The sequence below is a fragment of the Mobula birostris genome, chromosome 8 (genome assembly GCF_030028105.1).
Source record: "Mobula birostris isolate sMobBir1 chromosome 8, sMobBir1.hap1, whole genome shotgun sequence".
Classification (NCBI taxonomy): Eukaryota; Metazoa; Chordata; class Chondrichthyes; order Myliobatiformes; family Myliobatidae; genus Mobula; species Mobula birostris.
In genome coordinates, this window is record NC_092377.1 from 86,906,267 (window position 1) to 86,929,863 (window position 23,597).

Below are 23,597 nucleotides of genomic sequence, written 5' to 3' on the forward strand. Positions count from 1 at the left end.
TAAACCATTGTGCTTTGCATGTTGACACAGCTTCTATTTATCCAAGTCGATGTTGTGCACTTCCATGGGCAGCACAATAGCAGAGCTGGTAGAGCTGCTAACTCAGAGCTCCAGTGAACAAGGTTTGATGCTAACCTCTACTGTCAGTCACATGGAATTTGCACTCTTCCTCGGGGTGGGGTGGGGGGGGTGCACTAGTTTCCTCCCACATCTCAAGGACATGTGAGTTAGTAGGTTAATTGGCACTATAAATTGCTGCTACAATGCAGCTGTATGCTAGTATCTATGGTGAGATAATGGGAATGTGCGAAGAGGGCTTATTTTTGCTCAATACAAGAATGGTTACACACCCTGAAAATGGCAGGTCACAAGCAACAGGTTGTTCAGCTTAGGCTAACTCTTGGACACTTGGTTAATTGCTATCTGCTGGAACGCCAAAGTACTGGATAAGATACATAATTATTAAGAAAACTGCTTCATGTTTCCCTGTTAATGTCACAAGATAACCAGATATATTTGAACTGAAACACACACACACAACATAACTGAAACATTCAATTTTTATTGAGTGCAAAATCCAATATTTCGGTTGTACGTAGTATGCACAGTATGTGGCTACAGTATAAAAGGGGTTTGGATTGATGTATCCAAATATTTTTGTCACAATGGTATACAAATTCTTAGTGCTGTTCTAAACTACAAATACAAATCACAAATGCGGTTTCGTTAAAGAGACAATCTACCTAAAAGTAATCTTGATGCAAGCCAATTTTAGGTTAACAGTTTGTACCCATAGTTTACAATGGTATAACCTACACTGAACTGGCAATTGTCAATTTTGCTTTCTAAACCGTCTGATGCACAGAACAAAGCTCAATTGTATCACTGAAATGGAAACTTGCATTAACCAGTGAATGAGCTGCCATTGCATAAAATGCCTAATTTTTCTAGAAATATACAAGTAAAAGAGATATGGTTCATGAAAACCTTGAAAATAAAAGAAGATAAACTTAAATGAAACTAATGGAAATCTAGAAACTCTTGGACTATAGGCTTGTTCAGAAGAATATAATGCCAATTCATGGGAGTCAAATCACAAAGTAATCCAGAAATCAGATAATGAATACAACCCACAGGAAAGCAACTCCCAATGCCTGTGGTTCCCTTGCGATTTATCAGTCTTGCAACTGCTGAAAACATCAAGGAGGCTCATGTATAGAATATATATCTTACTGGCTTATATGGTTGAACAGAGAATCACACATCATGTGACCGGAATCAGAAATGAAATAGTTTAAAACATTTTTTGCAGCTAAGATATTATACTTTGTATGGCAGTCAACATTAAGCTTGGAAGACTTCAGGATATTTATCCAATAGTTGGCAAATAGCCAGGATTGCAGTGAGCAGCTCAAGAGAGGGATTACATACTTGATGATGTGCAAATGATATAAATGCCTCTCATGCCCTATTAGTGGAAAATTTTGCATGTAGAATTTAGATATATCTTTGCCTGTTTGACAAATCACCTTTGTAGAGGCCAAAAATGTCAGATCCTGGCCGTGTTGATGCCATCCTTTTGTTACATAGAGCCCAGTCACTGTGCAGATACAAACTGCATATGGAGCAAATTTATAGTATTTCACTTAAAATATTTGATTCCATTCTGTTTTTCCCTTAGCCTTAATTTGCTTCCATGTCTTTCAGCATCAAGCTTTTCCTTTGGATTTATAAGCAAATAATAATTTTATTCTACAATCAGTTGGGAAAGTTTGGAGAAACATGGTAGAGCTCTTTTTTATATTATTGTGGCCATCTGGAAGGGATGGTTCAAGGAAGTGGAGCATTTTGTGCTCCACTTTTAATGATATCACTGAGCACATTCAGCTTTGGTGCTGCATAAATCCCCATTTTCTGGGGACTGTCCATTCCATGAACCAAGAAGGAGCAAAAGGTTGGAGACCCAGGTTGCTGATCTTTTTGAAAAACAAACTGCTGGAGGAACTTAGCGAGTCAGGTAAGTATTTGTGGAGGTAAACAGAAAATCTGATGTCTTGAGTTGAGACCTGCATCAGAACTGGTCCACAGATTTTGCCTCATCCACTAAGTTTGTCCAGCAGCTTGTTTTTTTTTCCCAGATCCAAACATCTGCAGTTTCCTGTTATCTATGATCTTTTTTTTTTGTTGCTCCAAGGTTCCCTGTAGGAACAAATCTGACCAGACAATGTACACCAGACTGACCACACTAACAAAGTTTCAGAAGGCACTCCTCTTACCAGCAACTACACTTGTCGAGTGCTTATTTGCAGAGGTAAATCAGAACTGGAATCACAAGATTCATAGTTCTGACATGGTTTTATGCGTATATCTCTTTCTCTTCCACTGACAACTAGAATATTCTCCACTGTGAGTTTCAAAGATCCAGGCTCTGCTCCTGATTTTCCTGTTGTGAATACCAGCATGAGGTCAACTATAAACTAGGACACAGCAGGAAATTTAACACTGCCAGGATTGGACAGGTTCAGTGCTCCCGTTTACTGACCAGGAAGAGAGGAACCAGGAAGCAAGCCTTCCAAATGGCCTCATTGTTTCAATGTGAAGATTTCCACTTCCCATCACCCATTTTAAGCGCCTTGAACTTAGTCCATCAACTTTAGAACCACTTTCTTACAACAGTCCAATTACAGCACAAAGAAGTGTTTGATTGTGTTAATCCCAGCTGAATCTTCACTCGAATTGTTGACATGAGAAAAGTACTTTAAAGTTAATCTAATTTCACAGTATAACACAAAAGGTCAATGCAGACTACAGTCAGTAATTAGCAGTGGGGCCCTCAATGCAAGTTGTAAAGATAGCGGCCATTGAAAAGTTACCGTTTAGTAGCACACTCAAAACTGCTAGCTCGGAATGTTGAAGTTTCAATCGATTGCAGTAAAGATACAGTAATGTAAACAACTGACTTTAGATACAGTATCAGGTTTTCCTTTCTACCCTGAATATCATCTGGCATCCCAGCAGCAAAGGATGACAGTAGGTGGACTTACTGTAAGTGAGAGGTAAAGCTAGAAGCCAAATCTATGATTATCTGTCCAGGTCCGTCTTCTTTCCTGCTTGGTTCACTCTGACCTTCTGAGACACCAAATCATTTTGTTATTCTCTTATGCCAATCACTTCCTCCCATCCCTTCCTCATCCACACTTTACAATGCCCAACTTTATAATATTAAAGCTCCAAGGGGCTGAACCAATTAACATGAATTCTGTTCTCATCAAGTGAGTGATGATACTTATAGGGAAAACAGCATGCTTCATTTTGGGCATCTAGTGTTCATAAACACTTGGCTTAGATACAGCATGCCAGGTGAGGGGGAACCAGTAAGTTAAACCGAGGCTGGGTCCACAGAAAACAAGTCACTGCTAAACTCAGTCACAGTGTGGAGTGATACTGAATCTGCAGTGAACACTGTCACATTAATCCATACAAATCCCAGGCATACAGATGCCAGGTAATGAGGCTTAAAAATATCATTACCCTCAGAATTACATGCCTCTCATTATCTTGGTCCATGGGATAAACACAAGCCGGGCCTGATCAACTTTAGCTAGGTCGCGTTGGAAAGGGTGTCTAATGATTAAAGACCCAAAACACCCAGTGACCCTAGGCTGCATTACTGATGATGTGTCCCTTTGAACACCCAGTTCACTAAGCCAAGTGGTATCGGACAAAATAATGAAAGCCTTGGGCCAAATTAAAGTGGCTCCACTACATTACCCTATCCACCATAGCACCTCATACTTCACCACACAAAACTGCACAACCATATCTTTCCCAGACCCACACGTACATTCGCTAGTCCTACCCTCAAACCTAATCCTAAAGTCCAAGCAGGCACTCAACCCCACTAACGCTAGGTGCACCCTGATTAACCCTGGCCACACCCCCACAAACCTGCAGCCACAACACTACCCTATCCGCCAATATCCCACATCCTCACCACACAGAACTCCACAACTTTATCTCTCCCAACCCCACAATACATCCACCAGCCCTACCCTCAAACCTAATCCTAAAGTCCAAGGGGACACACCCCCCAACTAACCCTGGCCACACCCCCACAAACCTGATGATTTGTGTAAGGAGGAGCAAGATCCAATAAAGGCAAGTGTTGGACCTGGTTAATAAAGGTGTGGGCCAGATCAAAGTGGCAGGGTTGCGTGACACTGAATCACTATTAGTGTGCTTCAATACCCAGCCTCTTACTGTTTCCCACACCTTGTGTTTTCTCCAGGTTCATAGGAATGATATAGCCCTTCATTCAAATTCTAGCTCTGCAAATGTCACCTCTAATTCCCTTGCCAATTGCTTAAAATCGATGCCTGCTGATTACTGATTCTATCAACTGGAAAACATTCCTCTTATTCACTCTATCATTCTGAAGACCTCCATTACACCTCCTCTTAATCATGTCTATTCCAGGGAAAACAACCTAGGTTTCTATAGTCTCTCCACATAACTATAGTCCTGAATCCCAGACATTGTTCCAATAAATCTATTCTGCACCAATGTGGAAATGGACACCAATCACTATGCCTGGAAAAGTAATCCCTTTCCTGTACAAAGGCTACAGAATATTTTGCAGCATGATACTGTAATCCATTTTGATGCTGGGGCTGAATCGAAATACCAATGATGTTGCAAGACAGAAAGCACCGACACACTACTACATTATTGTACAACATGTGTAAGGAGAATGATCCAAAGAATAATTTCATTCATCAGCGCAAACATTATGGTCAAGATTTAAAAAAAACAATATACATAGTGAATAATAAAAAAAATCCCCAAATTAATTGTTACCATTATATGCCCAGATGTTTATAAGAATAATAAATTCTGGCTTATAAAATATAATAATAAGAGACCTCTCAGTTAACCAGCAACTGCTATCAAATTAATGTCTCTGGGATCCACAGAAACAGTCTTCCTATAGACATAAAACCATTTATGCAGCCTGCGCCCAAACTGATTTTATTCCCACTTTTTGTTTTAAATCTAAGAGCAGGATGCAAATCATCCAACTACAGTGACAGTTTTACTGATGCATTGCATCTAACTGGTCTTTGCCACACAGAGCGAATTCCTATTGCAAGATGATGCAGTAACCCAATAACCAGCTGCATCCCTTGCAAAGCATTGCACATGGTTCCATGAACATTGGCAAGGCTTCACATGTTAAGGTTTAATAGCATGCACCCTCAGCATGCTATTAAAGTGAGCACAAGTAAAATGAAATGGCCTTCAGGGTGTCTGACGGCAACAAAAATCCTTGTTCATGAAGTTCTGTTACATTCCTCAGAAACGACATTGTTGTTGTTGGGAAGGTCACTGTGCAGGCGCTTGTAGACAAAGTGGAAAAGCTGCGGTTGAGGCCTGCTGTGTAGCTCTGCTTTGATCTTCTGTGGGAAGGTGTCGAGAGCCAACTGCTGCCAAGTGTCATTTATGAGGAGGAAAAGCCCATAGTTCTGAGTGTCCTCGACTTGGAACTTGGCTGCACAAAGAGCACATAGCTCCTCTGTTGTAGTAAATGGTTGTACCAGTAAAGTCTTGGCTGTACAGCCGCTTGTCATGTTGTTGAAGGCCACACGCAGGTAGTTCTATGTGGAGAGAGAAAAAGGAAGGAGATCATTGTAGCATTGTGTTTACGAAGCATGAAGTTGATCACGTCTAAGGATCTCCATAAGGATGAGTGATTGAGTACAAATGGATAATAGACTGGGCTTGAATGAAACAATACCTATAGATGAAGTTCTCTGTCTTAGGCCCAATACATTGAGGTACAATCATTGCTAAAGACTAACACTGCTGCAAAAAGACCAAACTACATAGAAACGATTCTTCTTTTTAAAACATTAAAATCTCTAATGTTTAATGGACTGTATGATTTCAGGTAAAAGAAAGTGAAAGCAATTGGGTCTTGCTGAATTATTATTGCCTAATGTGATTTAGTTATATCCATGCTTACAGCTTCTGTAGCTGGCGCCACTGGGAAAACCAATACAAGATGCAGTCTATGGTGCTATATTGCTATTACAGTAGCTTATTAATTGCATCCCTAAACTTGTTCAATGACAGGGTCTACTGGTTCCACAGTCTACCAATCAACACTGGGTTTAAAGTGCAGGAAGTGACTCCACATAAACCATGTTATACAAACTGTCAAAAATTACCAAGATACGTGTATCAGTAATTTATGGGATTACTAATAGTGGTTTACACATCCATTGAGATCTCTAATTATTTAATTACACCTCAACACAGAAGTTTCTATTTTGAGGGTAAAGCTCACAGTGCAAGAGACTGTTCAACAACACAGAATGTAACAGCCATTTTAGCTATCAGTCCACGGCCTCCTCTTCTGTCACATTGAAGCCACTCTCAGGATGGAGGAGCAGAACCTCATATTCCATCTAGGTAGCCTCCAACCTGATGGCATGAATATTGATTTCTCCTTTGGGAAATTTTTTTTCTTTTTTTCCCTCCCCTTCCCCCCCCTTCTGGTCCCTACTCTGGCTTCTTACCTCTTCTCCTCACCTGCCTATCACTTCCCCCAGTGCCCCTCCTTCTTCCCTTTCTCCTGTGGTCCACTCTCCTCTCCCATCAGATTCCTTCTTCTCCAGCCTTTTTACCTTTTCCACCTACCTGACTTCACCTATCTAGCTTGTCCACCTCCCTCCCCCTCCCCTCCTCCCACCTTTTAAATCTGGCCTCTTCCCCCTTCTTTTCCAGTCCTGATGAAGGGTCTTGGCCCAAAATGTTGACTGTTTATTTGTTTTCGTAGATGCTGCCTGAGTTGCTGAATTCCTCCAGTATTTTGTGTGTATTGCTGTTGTTGCTTTTCTTTGAGAGCCGCACCTGAAAGTCCTCCACAGAGGGAATGCTTCTATTGTTAGTGGTCCTCCTTTTGTGCCATTGATTCAGAGTATTCCTGGTCTGGGAGCTCAGTAACCTGGCTGCCTGTTCCTCTTGGAAATTCTTTATTAGTGAGAGGGCTCCATATGCACTAGTCAGGTAATAGCCACCTAGAAGGAATGAAACCACAGGGATTATAAGCACTTAAAAAAGTAGTGTTTGCCTCAATTAACTGACTGGATCCAGTTAAAACTCTGACATCACAAGCACTTTAATGCCTTAAGATTCGATGTCTTGTGAGTTCACTGAGAAAAATGCAGAATTAGGAAAGTGCATAGTCCTCAGTTAAGTTGACTGGTGAATGCTAACACTTCCAGCATTGTTGAGGTCAAGAGGATGTGAACGAGGTACTGTAAAGGGAAGTTCTATCAAAAGTAATGTATTGTGTACAACTGACAAAATTATAAGCAAAGAAAGCTAGAAATATACAAGATAATTGTTTTTTTAGACATAAGACATAGGAGTAGAATTAGGCCATTTGGCCCGTCGAGTCTGCTCCGCTATTCAATCATGGCTGATCATTTTTTCTCTTCCTCAGCCCCACTCCCCGGCCTTCTCCACTCAACCTTTGATGCCTTGTCCAATCAAGAACCTATCAAGCTCTGCCTTAAATACACCCAACAACCTGGTCTTTACAGCTGCCTGTGGAAACAAATTCCACAAATTTACCACCCTCTGGCTAAAGAAATTTCTCCACATCTCTATTTGAAATGGGCACCCCTCTATCCTGAGGCTGTGCCCTTTTGTCCCAGACTCCCCCACCATGGGAAACATCCTTTCCACATTGACTCTACCTGGGCCTTTCAACATTTGAAAGGATCCCTCCTCATCCTTTTAAACACCAGTGAGTACGGACCCGGAGATATCAAACTTTCCTTGTATGATAACCCTTTCATTCTTGGAATCATCCTTGTGAACCTCTTCTGAACCTTCTTCAATGCCAGCATATCTTTTCTAAAATGAGGAGCCCAAAACTGTTTACAATACTCAAGGTGAAAGTCTCAGCATCACATCCCTACTCTTGTATTCTAGACCTCTTGAAATGAATGTTAATATTGCATTTGACTTCCTCACCACCAACTCTACCTGCAAGTTAACCTTTAGGTTGTTCTGCACAAGGACTTCCAAGTCCCCTTGCATCCCAGATTTTTGGATTTTTTCCTCATTTAGAAAATAGTCTGCACATTTTTTTCTACTACCAAAGTGCATGACCATGTATTTTCCAACATTGTATTTCATTTGCCACTCTCTTGCCCATTCTCCTAATCTGTCTAAGTCCTTCTGCATCCTACCTGTGCCCCTCCACCAATCTTTCTATCATCTGCAAACTTGGCAACAAAGCCAGCTATTCCATCAGCTAAATCAACTGATATACAGCATAAATAGAAATGGTCCCAACACTGAACCCTGCAAAACACCACTAGTCACTGGCAGCCAACCAGAAAAGGATCCTTTTATTCCCACTCGCTGCCTCCTGCCAATCAGCTAATGCTTTAATCATGCCAGTAACATTCCGTAATACCATGGGCTTTTAGCTTGGTAAGCAGCATCGTGTGTGGCACCTTGTCAAAGGCCTTCTGAAAGTCCAAATATACGACATCCACTGCATCCCCTTTATCTATCATATATGTAATCTCTTCAAAGAATTCTAACAGGTTCGTCAGGCAAGATTTTCCCTTAAGGAAACCATGCTGACTTTGTCCTATCTTGTCCTGTATCTCCAAGTATTCCATAGCCTCATCCTTAACAAGTGACTCCAACACCTTCCCAACCTCTGAGGTCAGGCTAACTGGTCTGTAATTTCCTTTCTGCTGCCATCCTTCTTTCTGAAAGAGTGGAGTGACACTTAAGGCTGATTTATACTTGTGTGTCAAATCAACGCCGTAGGTACGGCATAGCTGAGAACCCTACGCGGATCCCTACACCATAGCCTGACGCGTACCTCTCCCAAAATGTAACTACGTGTCGCGGCAACGCAGTCCGCAACAACTGTGATTGGTCCGCTTGGTAGCATCGCATTTCCTCCTATGCTGCAGTAGCTTCCCATTGGGCGACTGAAGGGCAGGGAAGTTACTCTGGCTGCAATGCTTTCCATAAAGCTTTACAGACCTCCGAAATTATGGAGGACACATTTCGTTTTTACGAAAAAAGACACTCACTTTAAACGTGTTACCCCGAGAAAGACTACCATGAACATGAAGCCTTGCACGAGCAGGTGTGTGCGCATGCATGACGTGCGTGAATTGCAGAGCGACGCAGACACACCAACGCACAAGTATAAATGCTCACAACGTGCGTAGCCCACTTGCGAAGGCTATGGCGTAAGCTGGTATGTACAAGTATAAATCAGCCTTTACAATTTTCCAGTCCTCTGGCACCATGCCAGAGTCCAATGATTTTTGAAAGATCATTACTAATGCCTCCACAATCTCTACTACTACCTCTTTCAGAACCCTAGTGTGCAGTTCATCTGGTCTGGGTGACTTATGTACCCTGAGGTCTTTCAGCCTTTTGAGCACCTTCTCCCTTGTAATAGTAACTGCACTCACTTCCCTAACACCCTTCAACATCTGGCACACTACTAGTGTCTTCTACAGTGTAGACTGATGCAAAATACTCATTTAGTTCATCTGTCATCTCCTTGGTGCCCTTTATTATTTCTCCGGCCTCATTTTCTAGCGGTCCTATATTCACTCTATACTTTTTTGGTTCTGGGTGGTTACACTATGCAGAGCTGGAAGATTTGGCAGAATGTTAATTTACATAAGGAATTGTGGAGGGAATTGATAACAGTAAAAACATGAATTGTGACAGTGCAGGGTGAATTGCTTTTAGTGACAATGTTTTAAAATTAAAGATGGGCAATGTGATTAAGAAGGTTGTTGGTGGTGCAGAAAAATATTGTATTCATGATGACCCTTATCAATTCTTCTCCCATTACCTTGTACTTAATACTTATTCCCTCATGTACTCACCTATTCCCCTGAGTTACTTTGCCCTTTTAGTTGCACTAGAGGATAATTTACAGTAGTCAATTGACATATCAGTATACCTTTGGGATTTGGAAGGAACCCAGAGCATCCAGACGAAACCCACATAAATAGATGGATTTTTCCCAAAGCAATGGCATTGCTTGTGCTAGAAGTTTTGCTCATTTTTACTGAACGCTGGCTATTATTTGACAGGCTCAGACTGAGCCAGTGCTACCTTTTGTACAAGGATGTTTTGTTGAGGTACTATATTATTTGCCTTTTGATCGGTTGCTCTGCACTGGATGGGAGAGAGCCTGCTGTTGCACCCGGAGAGCGTGCCCAGGTTTTTTATGCATTTTGGATGTGGACTTTAGACTATAGCCTCTATTTCTCAGTCCTATAGTTTTCATATTCTGTGTTTTTTCGTCTGATCTTCTCAGTTTTTCTTGTGCAGGGAGGGTGATTTGGGGGTCGATGTGCCTGATTCTCAGTTTTTTTTAAGGCGGGAGGAGGAATTTGGGGTTGATGTACCAAATCAGTTTTGTTTGTTTTTTTTATGCAGGAAGGCAGATTTGGGGTTGATGATTGTGCTGCCTTTCTTTTCTTTCTTGGTTTCATGGCTGCCCAGGGAATTGAAGAATTTCAGAGTTGTATACTTTGATAATAAATGAACCTTTGATTTCTTGAAACCACATGAAGTGGGCCACAATATGTTTAAATCAGCAATTTATTTCCATTTGGGATCCACTGTCTGAAAAAGTCAACATGTTTGGACTGTTGATTATGGTCTGGTGAACTCTGGTGGTATGTAGGTTTTTTACAAGCATGGAAACAGCAGAATGAACAAAGTCACTCATTTCAGAAGTCCAATCAAATGGAATTTGAAGAGATTTGGCATGTCAACAAATACACTCAAAAACTTCTATAGATGTACTGTGGAGAGCATTCTGAAAGGCTGCATCACTGTCTAGTATGGGGGGGGCTACTGCACAGGAACGAAAGAAACTGCAGAGGGTTGTAAATTTAGTTATTATTTTGTGGATTTTGATTATCTGATGCAATGTGCTTGCCATGATGCTGTAAGTTTTTCAGTGCACGTGCATAGATGTTCTTGTGCAAATGGCTCTAAACTCAACTTTGGCTCAGCATGATTTTGCCAGACTGTGCGTGACTCATACAATTCATCAAAGTACCCAGGACATCTTCAAGGAGTGGTGTCTCAGAAAGGCAGTGTCCATTATTAAGGACCTCCAGCACCCAGGGCATGCCCTTTTCTCATGGTTAACATCAGGTAGGAGATATAGAAGCCTGAAGGCACACACTCAGCGATTCAGGAACAGCTTCTTCCACTCTGCCATCTGATTCCTAAATGGATATTGAACCCGTGAACATAACCTCACTTTTTAAAATATATATTATTTATGTTGTTTTGCACAATTTTTAATCTATTTAATATACGTATATTGAAATTTATTTATTTATTTTTTTCCTCTTCTATATTATGTACTGCATTGAACTACTGCTGCTAAGTTGACAAATTTCACGACACATGCTGGTGATAATAAACCTGATTCTGATTCTTGAATAGCCACAAACTTACTTCAATTAATAAATTAAGACATGGTTCTAAAATTAATGATTTTCTTTATAATCAGACATTTCCTATTTAAGTGTGCTTATGTGTCATCATAGACACTTGAGCCAAAATGCAAAATGGAGCAGGAATAAGAACACCCAGTACCCAAACAATAAATTTCTGTCTTGTAAACAGGATGTACGAACTATTTTCTTGCAAAATCATTCCCAGTTACACCCTAGTTAAGTGCCAGGAATGCATTCTGATGAGTTCCCCTGTATTCATTTCATTATTCACTCAAAAGCAACGCAATTGTTGAGAATTTATTTAACAGTCATGCATCCAAATTCATTCAACTTCAGTTTTTGAATCTATAATACAACAGATTAAATAGTGGTTTATCTCAATTTTACATCAAGACAACATATTTCTGATTCAACCCAATTACAAACAAGTAATGTGAAAGCTTTCCATTAGTTTAGAAATTTAGATCCATCTTCTATTCTTTCTCTTCTAAAATTCTCTGTAGCTGTGTGTAATTTCAGTGTAGGGGCAATGACACATCTAATCATTTATTAAGTAGGTATAACTACTGACCTTTCTCTGATCTCCTTTCCCACTTGAGAAAGCTGCACTACTTGCTCCGACAACACAAGAGCTTGTCCTTTGAATAACCGTGGAAGCAAATAATTTTCTTCCTTTATTGTATGGTTGAAGGAACAGCTACTTCCCTTCATTGATTCGATTTATGAATCAGTCTGCTTAAGCCTAATCACTCCATCAGTACAACACTATGACCACTGGATATAATTGTGTCCTTCCTTGTAGAAATTGTGTATACTTTGTTTAACTGATGTTCTTATTTTGATTATCTGATGTAATGTGCCTGCGATGATGCTGTAAGTTTTTCAGTGCATGTGCACTGATGTTCTTGTGCAAATGGCTCTAAACTCGACTTTGGCTCAGCATGATTTTGCCAGACTGTGCGTGACTCATACAATACATCAAATTACGTAAATAAATCTTTGTATTAGACCTACTTCCACATCACTGAGCTAATGTAAATTGTTTGGCTAGTTCCATTCTAATCAACATTATGAATTATAGCTGTGTTATGTACCTTCACCATGCAGCAGTGATGGGTCCAAGAGCTCCATCATGTATTCAATTTCAATGTCCAACTCAGGCATGTCACACTGGGCTATTATATAGGTCAACATCGGCAAGAAGTCATCAGCCCCATATAATCTCCCTGTGGATACAATTACACGTTGATTAGAAGATTTTTCTCAATTTTCTTATGATAGCAAAATGCGTTTTAAAAGAAAATGAGCTTTTGTACTGTAAACACTCTCATTCACAGGATGTTGCACTTTTTTAAACAATAACTTCCACTTGGTATTCATTCTCAATCATTCCTTGTCCATGAGGAACTCAGAACAAATACATTGGCAAGTTAGACATTGGGCAGACTGGGCAAAGGCAGAATTCCTGCCAGGAACCACATGTTTCCTGTTTACCTTTACTGAGATTACATTTTTTTTAAATTCCCAATTTTAAATATGCAAAACAAAATCTAAGTTGAAAATTAGTTAGAAAACATTAAGGATTACCGGGAAAGAACTAGAACTGATAGATCCAGTGGGGATACGATAAACGTGCAGGGATAAAAGGGGCAGAAGGGCGCCCCTGAGTGCCAACACAGCACGAGTAGATTGCAACCTAGGCAACTGAATTTGCCAACCCACCTACTTTCAGTTATAATTCCTATTACAAGAATAGCAAAATCAAACTCCACTTTAAGCGACGTTGCTTCTACTGCTTTAAGCAGTTACTTAATCAGCTGGCAACACTGGGATGTCACTATTGCATGTAAATATTGTTCTGAAATAAGATGCAGATGTACTTTTACAAAGATAACTTCATCATTAGGTAGGCAGCAAGGTTGTAGAAAATGACAATGGAAATTCACATTGCTCCACATGCCTGTTTTTTGTACGTTGCTTGAATTATTCTATTGTCAAATTTGAGATACCCACTGGTGTTTGATTCTGAGCCTGCATTCAATTTGATGGCAGAACATCTCATTCATAGAATATAAAGTCGGAATTCTATATGGAAGTATTCAACTGCGTCAAGGACCTTAAGGCAGTTAGCCAACATTACTAGCCTTACACATCCCAAAGCTCAGTGGCTAAACCTTGAACATCACACTGAGGAAGCTCCATTCCAAAATACACTAGGACAGCCGACAAAGCTAAGGGTGGCTGGCTCCAAGATTAAGTTTATCAAATTGTGATAAATTGTTAGAACAGTAACAAAGCTACCCAAAACACTGAAAAACCACAATAAAGGTTTAAAAACTTTAAAGCAAAATAATTTAAATATATCCTTATACCTAATCCTCATCTCACAATTCCCAGTGGAATTATTGGTCTCTTGGACTCTGTGACAGGCACCGACAGTTCCTTTGTTCTCTACAACACCCCACTCAGCAATTCTCTGCAAAATGTCTGTGTCCTAACTTATTCTGATTTTGACTAAAGGTCAGGACATATTAAACCCATCTCTCACTCTCTTTCCCCACCTCCCACACTCACCCACACCCAGCAGGTGCACCTTGTCCAACTGAGTATTTCTAATATTTGCTGATTTTATTGGTATGAATGTTTGCTTCGCAAGTAAAACACAGATGGATGCTCTTCAGCCCATCAGGTTCATACTAGCTCCAAAAGACTACTCCTATCAGTCTCAATCACCCTCTCCTAGTCTTCTGTATTCTCACAACTGATTCTCTCTCACATACCCACTTTAGCTTATTTGCCTGTTACCGACACTGTGTGTTATTTTGCAGCAACCAATTAATAGACTAGCATGTCTTTGGGATGAAGGATGAAACCCGAGCACCCAGCAGAAAACCATATGGTCAAGAGGAGAACATGTAAATTCCAAACAGACGAGGCCCAAGGACAAGATTGAATACTGATCCCAGGGACAGTGAAGCAGCACCATAAACACAGCACCAATAAAGCCCCATTTCCGGGTTCAGCATTACCTTTTTTACTTCCAATCTGTATTTTCCTAAGCAGATGACTCACTTTTTTTCAGATTTCAGGATTAAGTTACATTTAGGCAGTATAAATTATTTTAGAAAGTGGATTTGAGCAGATCTACACAAAGCCACAGTTTGTAGATTAAATATCAATGAAGACTTAGAGGTCACCCATTAACAACGAACTCTCTCATCTCCCCCACAACAGCCATCTGGCTCCAACTCTGGACAGGGCAAGTTAATTATTATTTATTCTTCATGTTTTCTTGTTAAAAATACAAAGTGCAATATGCTTTATCTATTACACTCTATGTTGATTTGCATAATGGAAAGTGATGCCGTGCAGAAATATCTAGTCTTGTCTTTTCAAAGCACAAACCGAGGAGGTCTGTCCGAGTCCAGTTGTGAGGGTCACTATCCAGTTATTACTGTATAATTCTGAAGACAGCATCCCAGTGAAAGCAAGCTTTCCAAGACTGTTAATTAGATCCACATCTTTCTCTCTCTCTCTTCCCCATGAAATTTATCCTCGCATCAACCTTCTCCAATTATAACTTCCTTGAAGTTCTTACTGGTCTCTTCATAGTTAGAAGCACTTCCTACTTAGTCATTTATACAACTTTTGTGTTCCCACATCAAACTTGTGTTTCCTGTTTATCAAGCATCAACTTGTGTCTCCTGTTTATCAAGCATTAATACATTTTATCAAGCCAATTAAAACATACCACCCTATCAATCCACACTCATTTCATGAAATTATTGAGATATGATTTATATAATTCTGTAACACTTGCCCTTAATTTACCTTTGCCTGAAACATTAAAATTATCCATTTGCTGAACTATCGATAAATCAGTTAACTAGTATTGTACCTGAGTTGTTTTCCATTACAGTGTAGATAACTTTGCAGACCCTGAGCAGGAGAAACACCTTCTTCTCAGGAGAATATGTCTTGTGCATTTTTGAAAACTTATGTTTTATTTTCTCCAGGGTCATAGTATCAGGGATGGCCGCATTTACTCCCAGTTCCTGAGGTACTTTCTGCTTAACGGAGAGTAGATTTTCTTTTAGCTGCTTCCAGGAGCCATCAGCAGCATGAAATTGTAACAGGGTCGTATAAATGTAAGATTTCAGGGGCTTCAGAATGCATTTATGCATTGCTTTTTCTAAAACAATATCTGGAAAGAGTACAAGAAATGAAAAGTTCAAGAAGTCTGTAATGCACACATTATAATAATTGACCATGTCTTTCACAACAAATAAATCACATTAAAACATGCTACATATTGAAAACCTGTAAGATAAAGAACCTGAACTGATATTTATTACAAGTTATGGTTAGGCAAAATTAAAAGGAAAGTTTGCATTATTTAAATAACATGGTGAAAGGGCACAGGTATTCTTCTTTCATGATGTTATAGGAGGAATAAAAACATTTTATTCACCATATAACATAATGAAAGAAGGTGAGTTTTAAAATAACACAAGAAGATGGTGTGGAGGAGAAATGGTATTAACATTTCAGGCGCACAACATTAAGCAAATGCAATATCAGACATCAATTCATTGTTAGTTTCAGGATGGGTTTAAAGGTTCTCTGAATTGGTGGGGGGAGGTGTTGAGGCTGAAAGAAGAGAAAGCTCATGAAAGCCAGCACAAGAGAACACTAAAAGTGAGAAAAGAGTGAGAAACGCTGCTGAGAGATCCCATCTGCGTTTAGGTCAAGTTAAATGCCCATAAATGTAAATTATTGCTTTGGAGCAAGTAATAAGAGCCCTGAAGTTATTCTCGCTCTTAATTAATATATTGGTGCTATGCATATATAACATATACAATTGACTAGTGTTGATGAAGCAAACCATTCCAAATATGGATGAACAGGATGTTTGCCCCTTTTTTCTTCCAGTTTAAAAACAAATGTCTAGAAATTGCTCTATTCTACGTGAGGCTCACAGGACAATGTTGTTGGGTTTTCTGGATAACACTGTACTGAAATCATCATATTCCCTGTTAAGGTACTGTAACTTCCTACAGTTCTAAGGATGCTGGTAAATAGCAATAGCCTTTCTCCCCCTGAATTCCACATCTACCTAACTGATTTGCTCAATTCCAGATCAATGAGTTTCAGATTTATTTAAGATTTAAATTACCAAGCTGCAAGATGGGCTTTGAATTACCATTTTAACTTTGTGTTTTGCTTCAAAAAATTGGATAATTTACTGCTAGTCCAGTAACTTAACCAATTCTCAAATTTAAGAGAATGGTAGCTTCTTGAAACTACAGGAAAGAATTCCAGAATTTCAGCCCCTGACAGCTAAAGGTACAGCCATAAGAATCAAGGTGAAGGAAGAGGGGGATGGGAAAAATACCAGAGTTCACCAAAGCCTGTAAGGCTGGAGGATGTGATAGGGATAGCAAGGACAAGGCTGTGGAGTGATTTGATCAGAGGGATGAAGGAAGTTGGTGAGCACTGACCACACTTACTTGGATTGACAATTCGTTATTGAACAGAATAACTGGAACTTTCTCACATTGGCAGGCTGCTACTGGTCAGGTAACACAGGATTGGTGCTGGGACCAGACCAACACATTCCAATATCATGATTTAAAGGCCGGGCCAGATTGAAAAGGCAAGGTGTGGGGACCAGAAGCGAGGGTTGGGCCGGTTTTGCTCACCACTTCACGATGTTTACCCAGCTCTGTACTGAACTGAGACTGTCGCCTGTTCCAGCTGCAGTGATGCCTGGCTTCATGCCTGCAGACTCACTTTCATTCTGAATGCTATTTGCCTACTTTTATTGTTTGCATGATTTGTGCTTTTTTTTACCCCTCTCCGCAGACTGGGCTCTTTTGGGTTTCTTTGTTTTGTGGCTGTCCATAAGGAGACGAATCTCAAGGTTGTATAATGTATATAAAACCGTGATAATAAATGTACTTTGATCTATATCACTAATTTGGTTGAAGGGACCAAATATCATGTTTCCTTAAGAAGGATGTGCCTGTTAGAGAAGATTCACTAGACTGATTTCAGGGATGGTGAATTTGCTGTATGGAACAAAATTTAGAAGATTGAGCCCAACCAGAAGAATGAGAGGTGATCTCACTGATTCATCCAGGGTTCAACAGGCTAGATGTACGAATGGTGTATACCACTGCACTGAAACCATTATATTCCCTGTTGAGGTACTATAACTTCCTACAGTTTGAAGGATACTAGTAAATAGCAAAAGCTTTTTCTCCCCCAGCCCCACCCCAGTCTCAAGGTAAAGGATAGGACATTTAGGATATTCATGAGCAGAACATTCTTTTTTGAATCTCTACCCCAACAGGCTGTGGAAGCTCAGTTATTGCACTCATTCAAAACAGAGATTGATAGATTTCCGAAGATTAATAGAAGCAAGGGATATGAATATAGAACAGGAAAACGGCATGGAGGTAGAAGATAAGCCAAGATCTTGCTGAATGGAGAGCAGGTTCTAACAGTTAAATAGCCTTCTCTGGCTCTTATTCATTACACGCTTGTAGAGTAAATTTGAAATATGAAGTGTTTGACAACTTCGATGAGTGCATGCCTGTGAGCACAAGGCAAATGAGAAGGATAGAACATAGCATGAAATAGAATACTGGCAGCAGAATTTCAACTTCTAGTTTAAGATGGCGCTACCGAAGACACATGGTTTGAAAGCAAAGGAATTTGATTAAGAACATTATTAATAACACTTTTTTTTAAAAAAAGTAAATTATGGTAAACTATCACCACAAACAATGAAGAGGCGAGTGAGGGCAAAGAGAACACAAAAGTTGGGCCATGCTGGTACGCTGCAAAATCGATACACTTGGAATTGGAGCTGTACTGGCTGGAGTAGAAGATTCGGATGGGAGAAGGCAGGATGGAGGAGTTCCAATGCCTGTCCAGCTGGCCCGGGAGCGGGGGTGGATCACTCTAAGCACCAAGCTGATTTGGTGAGGTTGAGGACGGCTTCTTTGGCAGAAAAATCCAGGTCCGAAGCGAATGGCTGAGCGGCATGCTCTAGGCCCTGACAATTCACCAAGGTGAGGTCTGGGTCCTAATGCGAGGTACAATATGCTATTTGGACAATCTAAACACCAGCCCAGATAGACTGGAAGGGCAGGGTGTCGAGACTCGGGTGCGGTTGGATCACTCTAAGTACTGAGCCAATTTGGAGAGGTCCAGAATGGCTTCTCCAGCAGTGAAATCTAGGCCCAGAGCAATTTACCACAGCAAACCTGGTTATTAGTGTGAGATTTGGACAATTTAAACGCTGGCCCAGAAAGTCTGGGGGATCCTCTCTCCGCGACACGAAGGCTATGAGACTGTCCCAAGTTGCTGTGCTTCATGTCTGTGAACTTTGCGGTAACTTGCCCCGCTAATATGATGGACTGAATACCGAGGCTTTGGGCCTACTCAGAGCTGCTCCAGGGATTTGGTTCTAAGGATTCAATTTGGTTCAGAATACTATTGTTGTTGCTGCTTGCTTCAATTGTTTCCACGATTTGTTTTGTTCTTTCCTCTTTCTCCATGGGCACTGGGGGTTGGTCTTATTTTTCTTAACTTTCTTTCGGGTTCCTTGCTTTGCAACTGCCTGATAAGCAAACAAATCTCAAGGTTGTATAATTTATACATTCGTTGATAACAAATGCACTTTGAAACTTTATCAGTCATATCTATCATGTAAACAACATTAATGCAATGACTGTTTCTATTTAAGATAGATGTATCTTGTTGCTATGTTGACATGGTTTGGATGGGAAACTGTTAGAGTGATTTTTGGGTTTAGCACATTTACATTTAGCAAATGATTTCTCAGCCACCAATCTTCAGATCTGAATGTAAATTATAGATTTAATTTAAATGAACAATAGGTTTTTTAAAGCTGTGAATCACAGACCTGACAATGATGATTAAAACTAATTTAGATGTCTGTGGTGTGGGTGAAAATCAGGAGATGTAAAGTTTGTGTGTAAATATGGAATTGTCCTTTGATGTTTAGCGCATAAAATACCGAGCTATATGTTGGGCCAGCGAGACCTTTCTGCCAAAATGATGCTTTCTGTATCTTGTTTTGTCAAATACAGAAGCTGCTTTACACCTGTCCGTACTTTTCTCCCGTGACGTCATTCACTGAACAACAGAGACAACATCCATCCATATATTTTATATATATATACATACACATACATACATACACACACACACACATATATGTATACATAGATCTCTCTCTCATACACACACACACACAAAATATACGTAGTAAACAAACTGGTTAAACAAACAGTCACAGCAATAAGGATGGCATGGGACCACATTTTTATTTTTCTACATAATAAGCCAAAAGCTAAAACTGATCTCATTGGAAGCTTTTACAACTGATCAGTGTTCAGTTAAAGACCAATGTTCAACAGACAGCACAACAGTTGCACTACAGCATAATGTTTCAAACAAACTGGCAGCCAGGGAGTAGCTGAGCAGCAAGGCAGACCAGCAGTTAAAAGGTTAACTAGTGGTATTTACTTTGCTGTCTCTGGCAGTTACTGAAGTTGTTAAGCAATTCAGTTTTTCAGTCTCTGCAAAATGCTGAAGTCGCCAACTCTGAGTGACATCATCCCCTGGCGGGGGATAGTATTGTGCTGATTATTTTTAGAAACTGCAATCTCGTGCCTGGTGTTCATTTCCACTTCTATGGACTATGTTTTGTTGAAGATTATTAGCCCTCCCTTTAAGTATCAGTTTCTCCAAAGTTAATTGATTTCAAATCCAAAAGTCATAGTAAAAGTTAAAGAGCACAGATAGGCTCATAACTTACACGCAACAGAACCCGTTTAGGTTAAACTCATTTCTGATGAGGAAATTTTCCTTTCAATACAAGATCTGCAGAGTGATAATTGCATTTTCTATTCCCATCTCAGAGTTCAATCCCTCCATATCCCTGAAATTCTGAGATCTTTACCAGTTACATTATCCTCATAAATGGAGCTACTTTGTAATATAAAAAGACAACTAATAAGGAAAATTTTGATCAGACTGCTTATATCCTGTTTAAAAAGTTGCTAATTCTGTTGTTTATCATATGGCACTATGCTATGCCAGCGATTCACATGCCAAACCTCTGTGGTTTAGAGAGGTTGTCACACAGTGCTGTCAAGGGCTGTTTAGATCCAAGAGACGCGCACAGAAGGCAAATCTCTGAGGGGGAACATTTAAGCAGCACAATAAACAAAGTACTAGTTTTACCTTTTGCCTAATTTAACACAGCACACTTTTTCCTCTCCCTCACACACTTTATATTTGTTCCAACATTTAGCTGCCATCTTTGCCTGCTAGTAGATTCCCTACTTCATCAGTGCTGCTACATATTGGACAGATAAAGTAACAGAAAGATAACCCACAGACAATTCTTCTATAGATCATCTTTCCTTCTATGCAAGACTTTCTTTTGTTACTTTACTGTAAGTACAGATCAAATGAGATAAAATACTATGAACTTATCATTATGATTGACCGACCGTGTACCTGAAAGAGTAACTCTGCATTTCTCTCCACAGATGCTGCCTAGTACTTCCAGCATTATTTTGTTTCTGCTTACGAATAGATATGATTAAATACATGGAAAATGTTTCCTATCATTACAAGAGAAGGCCTGATTCATCCATTTCAACTTGTCTGACTTTTGACAAATAATCCGAACAAATCATTACAAACAATTCCCTATTCACTTAGCTCATTGCGTAAATAATCTGGTCCAATTAAATAAATTATAAAACATTTTGTCAATAGTGAAAACTGATAAAAAATACATTGTTTTCTTTTAAATTTGTCTTCCAGATGAACGATTATAACTGATACTGATTGACTATCAGTTATCGTCTTCATGAAAAATGGAAAGCACTTTCATGCATTTCCTAAACACTGAAATTAAAAAGATGTTTCACATTCAAAAGTAAAACCATATTTAGTTATATTGTTTCTAGGCTCAGAAATATCACAGTAGAGTTCTTGTAATATAGCCACATAATAAAGCAGTAGTTATATTTCTCTATAACTTCAGAGACTTTTTTTTATTTAAAAGAGTTTGACACATTGCCTTAATTATTTTTTCCATTAGTTTTCAAGGGTGGCACCAGATTGGTCCAATGTTAAGAACCCATTACAATAAACCCCCTACTGGACACAACCAACAAGAATCAAAGGTTAACAAACATTATTTGTGCGCAATATGATGATGCATTCTCAGTTTTGTTACAGTGACAAAATGAATTATTTTAATGTAACTTCTCACACTAGCTTTCTATGGCAGCAAATAAGGCCTCTTCTAACCAAAAATAAAGATTGTCCAAAGACTATGGTGCTGCACACTTTGTGATACAGTACTCTTTAATCCCATAAATTGCAGTATTTCCCATTATTTATTCAAATATCTAACAACAATAATTTCCACAAAGAGGAATGTTGTTTTCTCTGTATTGAGATAGAGCAATCTTATTACATGCAAAATAACTTGCAGAAATCAATAGTTTTCAGGATTTCTGCATATCACATTTATGTATTGCAGCAAGAGACCGCAAACTCTCAAGTAACCTCTGAAACTAAAAAGGGATATCAGCAACAATGTGCTTACCTATTTCATCTTCTGGAATGAGAGATTCTATTGGTGGATTCAGTTCTGAGCTCTGGGTCAAGTAGATTTTCACTTGGGTCATGAACTGGCGAATAGTGAGCAGCATGTCTGTGCTGGAGACGTGGCAGTCCCTGTTTTCCTTGAAGAAGTTGATGTAGTCCTGGATCAGGCACCCAAAGTATGTGTGCTTGTCCTGGGCCATCTCTGCAATTTTCTTCACCATCCTTTTCTCCGGAGTCATAAAGGAACTGAACACGCCACTCACTTTTTGAATGTGTGTCTTTACAATCTTTGGGAAGACGAAGGACCCATGCCTTTTCTTCTTTGGGATGCAAGGTGGGGGGTTAACCTCCTGATCGCTCTCGGCATCAGAATCTTCCAAGCTGCTGTTTGTGTCACCTTCGTGATTGTATGGGCAATTGCGCTCAATGTCCATAGTGCTAGAATCCGATTCCGTAGATGTGGTTGACATGCTCATGTCACTCAGCCGCTGTCTGTCTTTGATTTCCTGGATCTGTGCACTAATACTTGTAGCTGATCTCTCACTGCTGCAAGCCACGTTGTGCAACATCTGAACCTCGCCCTTGCTTCCAGCAGTTACTGCCTCTTCTGCTGTGCAATCAAAAAGTTTCACTGCAGTCCTCAGCGGAGGTGTCGAATTTCTTTCTATTTCTGAACTAGTAGCCAGTTTCTTGTTGCGAGGCGGTGGAATTGGAGTCACTTTTGAGTCTGGGAGCTTGAACGTGCCAGTGTCTTCACTCGCCTGGTTGCTGCTTCTCCTTGTGCTGCTTGCCCGGTTCATATTTGTGCTCAGCCGTGGTGGTGGTGGCCGAGGAGGAGGGGAATAGGGCCTGCCTGTCTCCCTGGTTTTTGAACACTGCCTTTTCAGGCTGCTGTTAATATCTTTACTGTGCACTTCTAGAAAAAGGGGATTTATAAAGCACAAAGCACCATTGGTCTGGCTGCATTCCAGCTCTGAAGGCGTTCGTGTTTGTATGGAATGTAGTTCATCGGAGAGAGAGTGCTGCTTCGCCTCTGTGCAAGTACTGCCTCTGCCGAGAGGACTGGTAGGAGGTGCAGGGCTCTTGGCTACTCTCTTGTACACAGGAGAACTCCAGAACTCTGAAACAAAAGAATGCTGGAAAGTTCAGAACAGATGGGTTTTAGTTTCCAAACAGAATACGTTATTATGGATTAGAAATTAACTCCATAAAGGAATATGTTATTGCTGAATTAGAAATTAATTCACGGGGGTAGTCCGCAAACAATTACTAGTTTTCCCTCAAATGTCTCATTATCAACATGTGAATAATTCAGTGACACACCCAAAAATGTGTTGTTATAAATTAATCATATCTTACTTTATCCAAAACATTACCGGATGTAAT

General features: G+C 39.9%; 1 protein-coding gene across 9 annotated transcripts in view; it reads right to left on the minus strand.

The window, feature by feature from the left end:
* Positions 1 to 542: 542 nt before the first annotated feature.
* LOC140201452 (ras and Rab interactor 2-like) overlaps positions 543 to 23,597 on the minus strand; it is a 170,968-nt gene continuing 147,913 nt past the window's right edge. For all 9 annotated transcript variants that reach the window (XM_072265579.1, XM_072265580.1, XM_072265585.1 and 6 more), the window contains 5 exons: positions 22,210 to 23,331; positions 15,442 to 15,747; positions 12,638 to 12,769; positions 6,913 to 7,079; positions 543 to 5,654 (listed from right to left, as the gene is read on the minus strand). In XM_072265579.1, the coding sequence (XP_072121680.1) occupies positions 5,331 to 5,654; positions 6,913 to 7,079; positions 12,638 to 12,769; positions 15,442 to 15,747; positions 22,210 to 23,331 (2,051 nt within the window). In that variant the 3' untranslated portion in view covers positions 543 to 5,330. The remainder of the gene's footprint in view (positions 5,655 to 6,912; positions 7,080 to 12,637; positions 12,770 to 15,441; positions 15,748 to 22,209; positions 23,332 to 23,597) is intronic.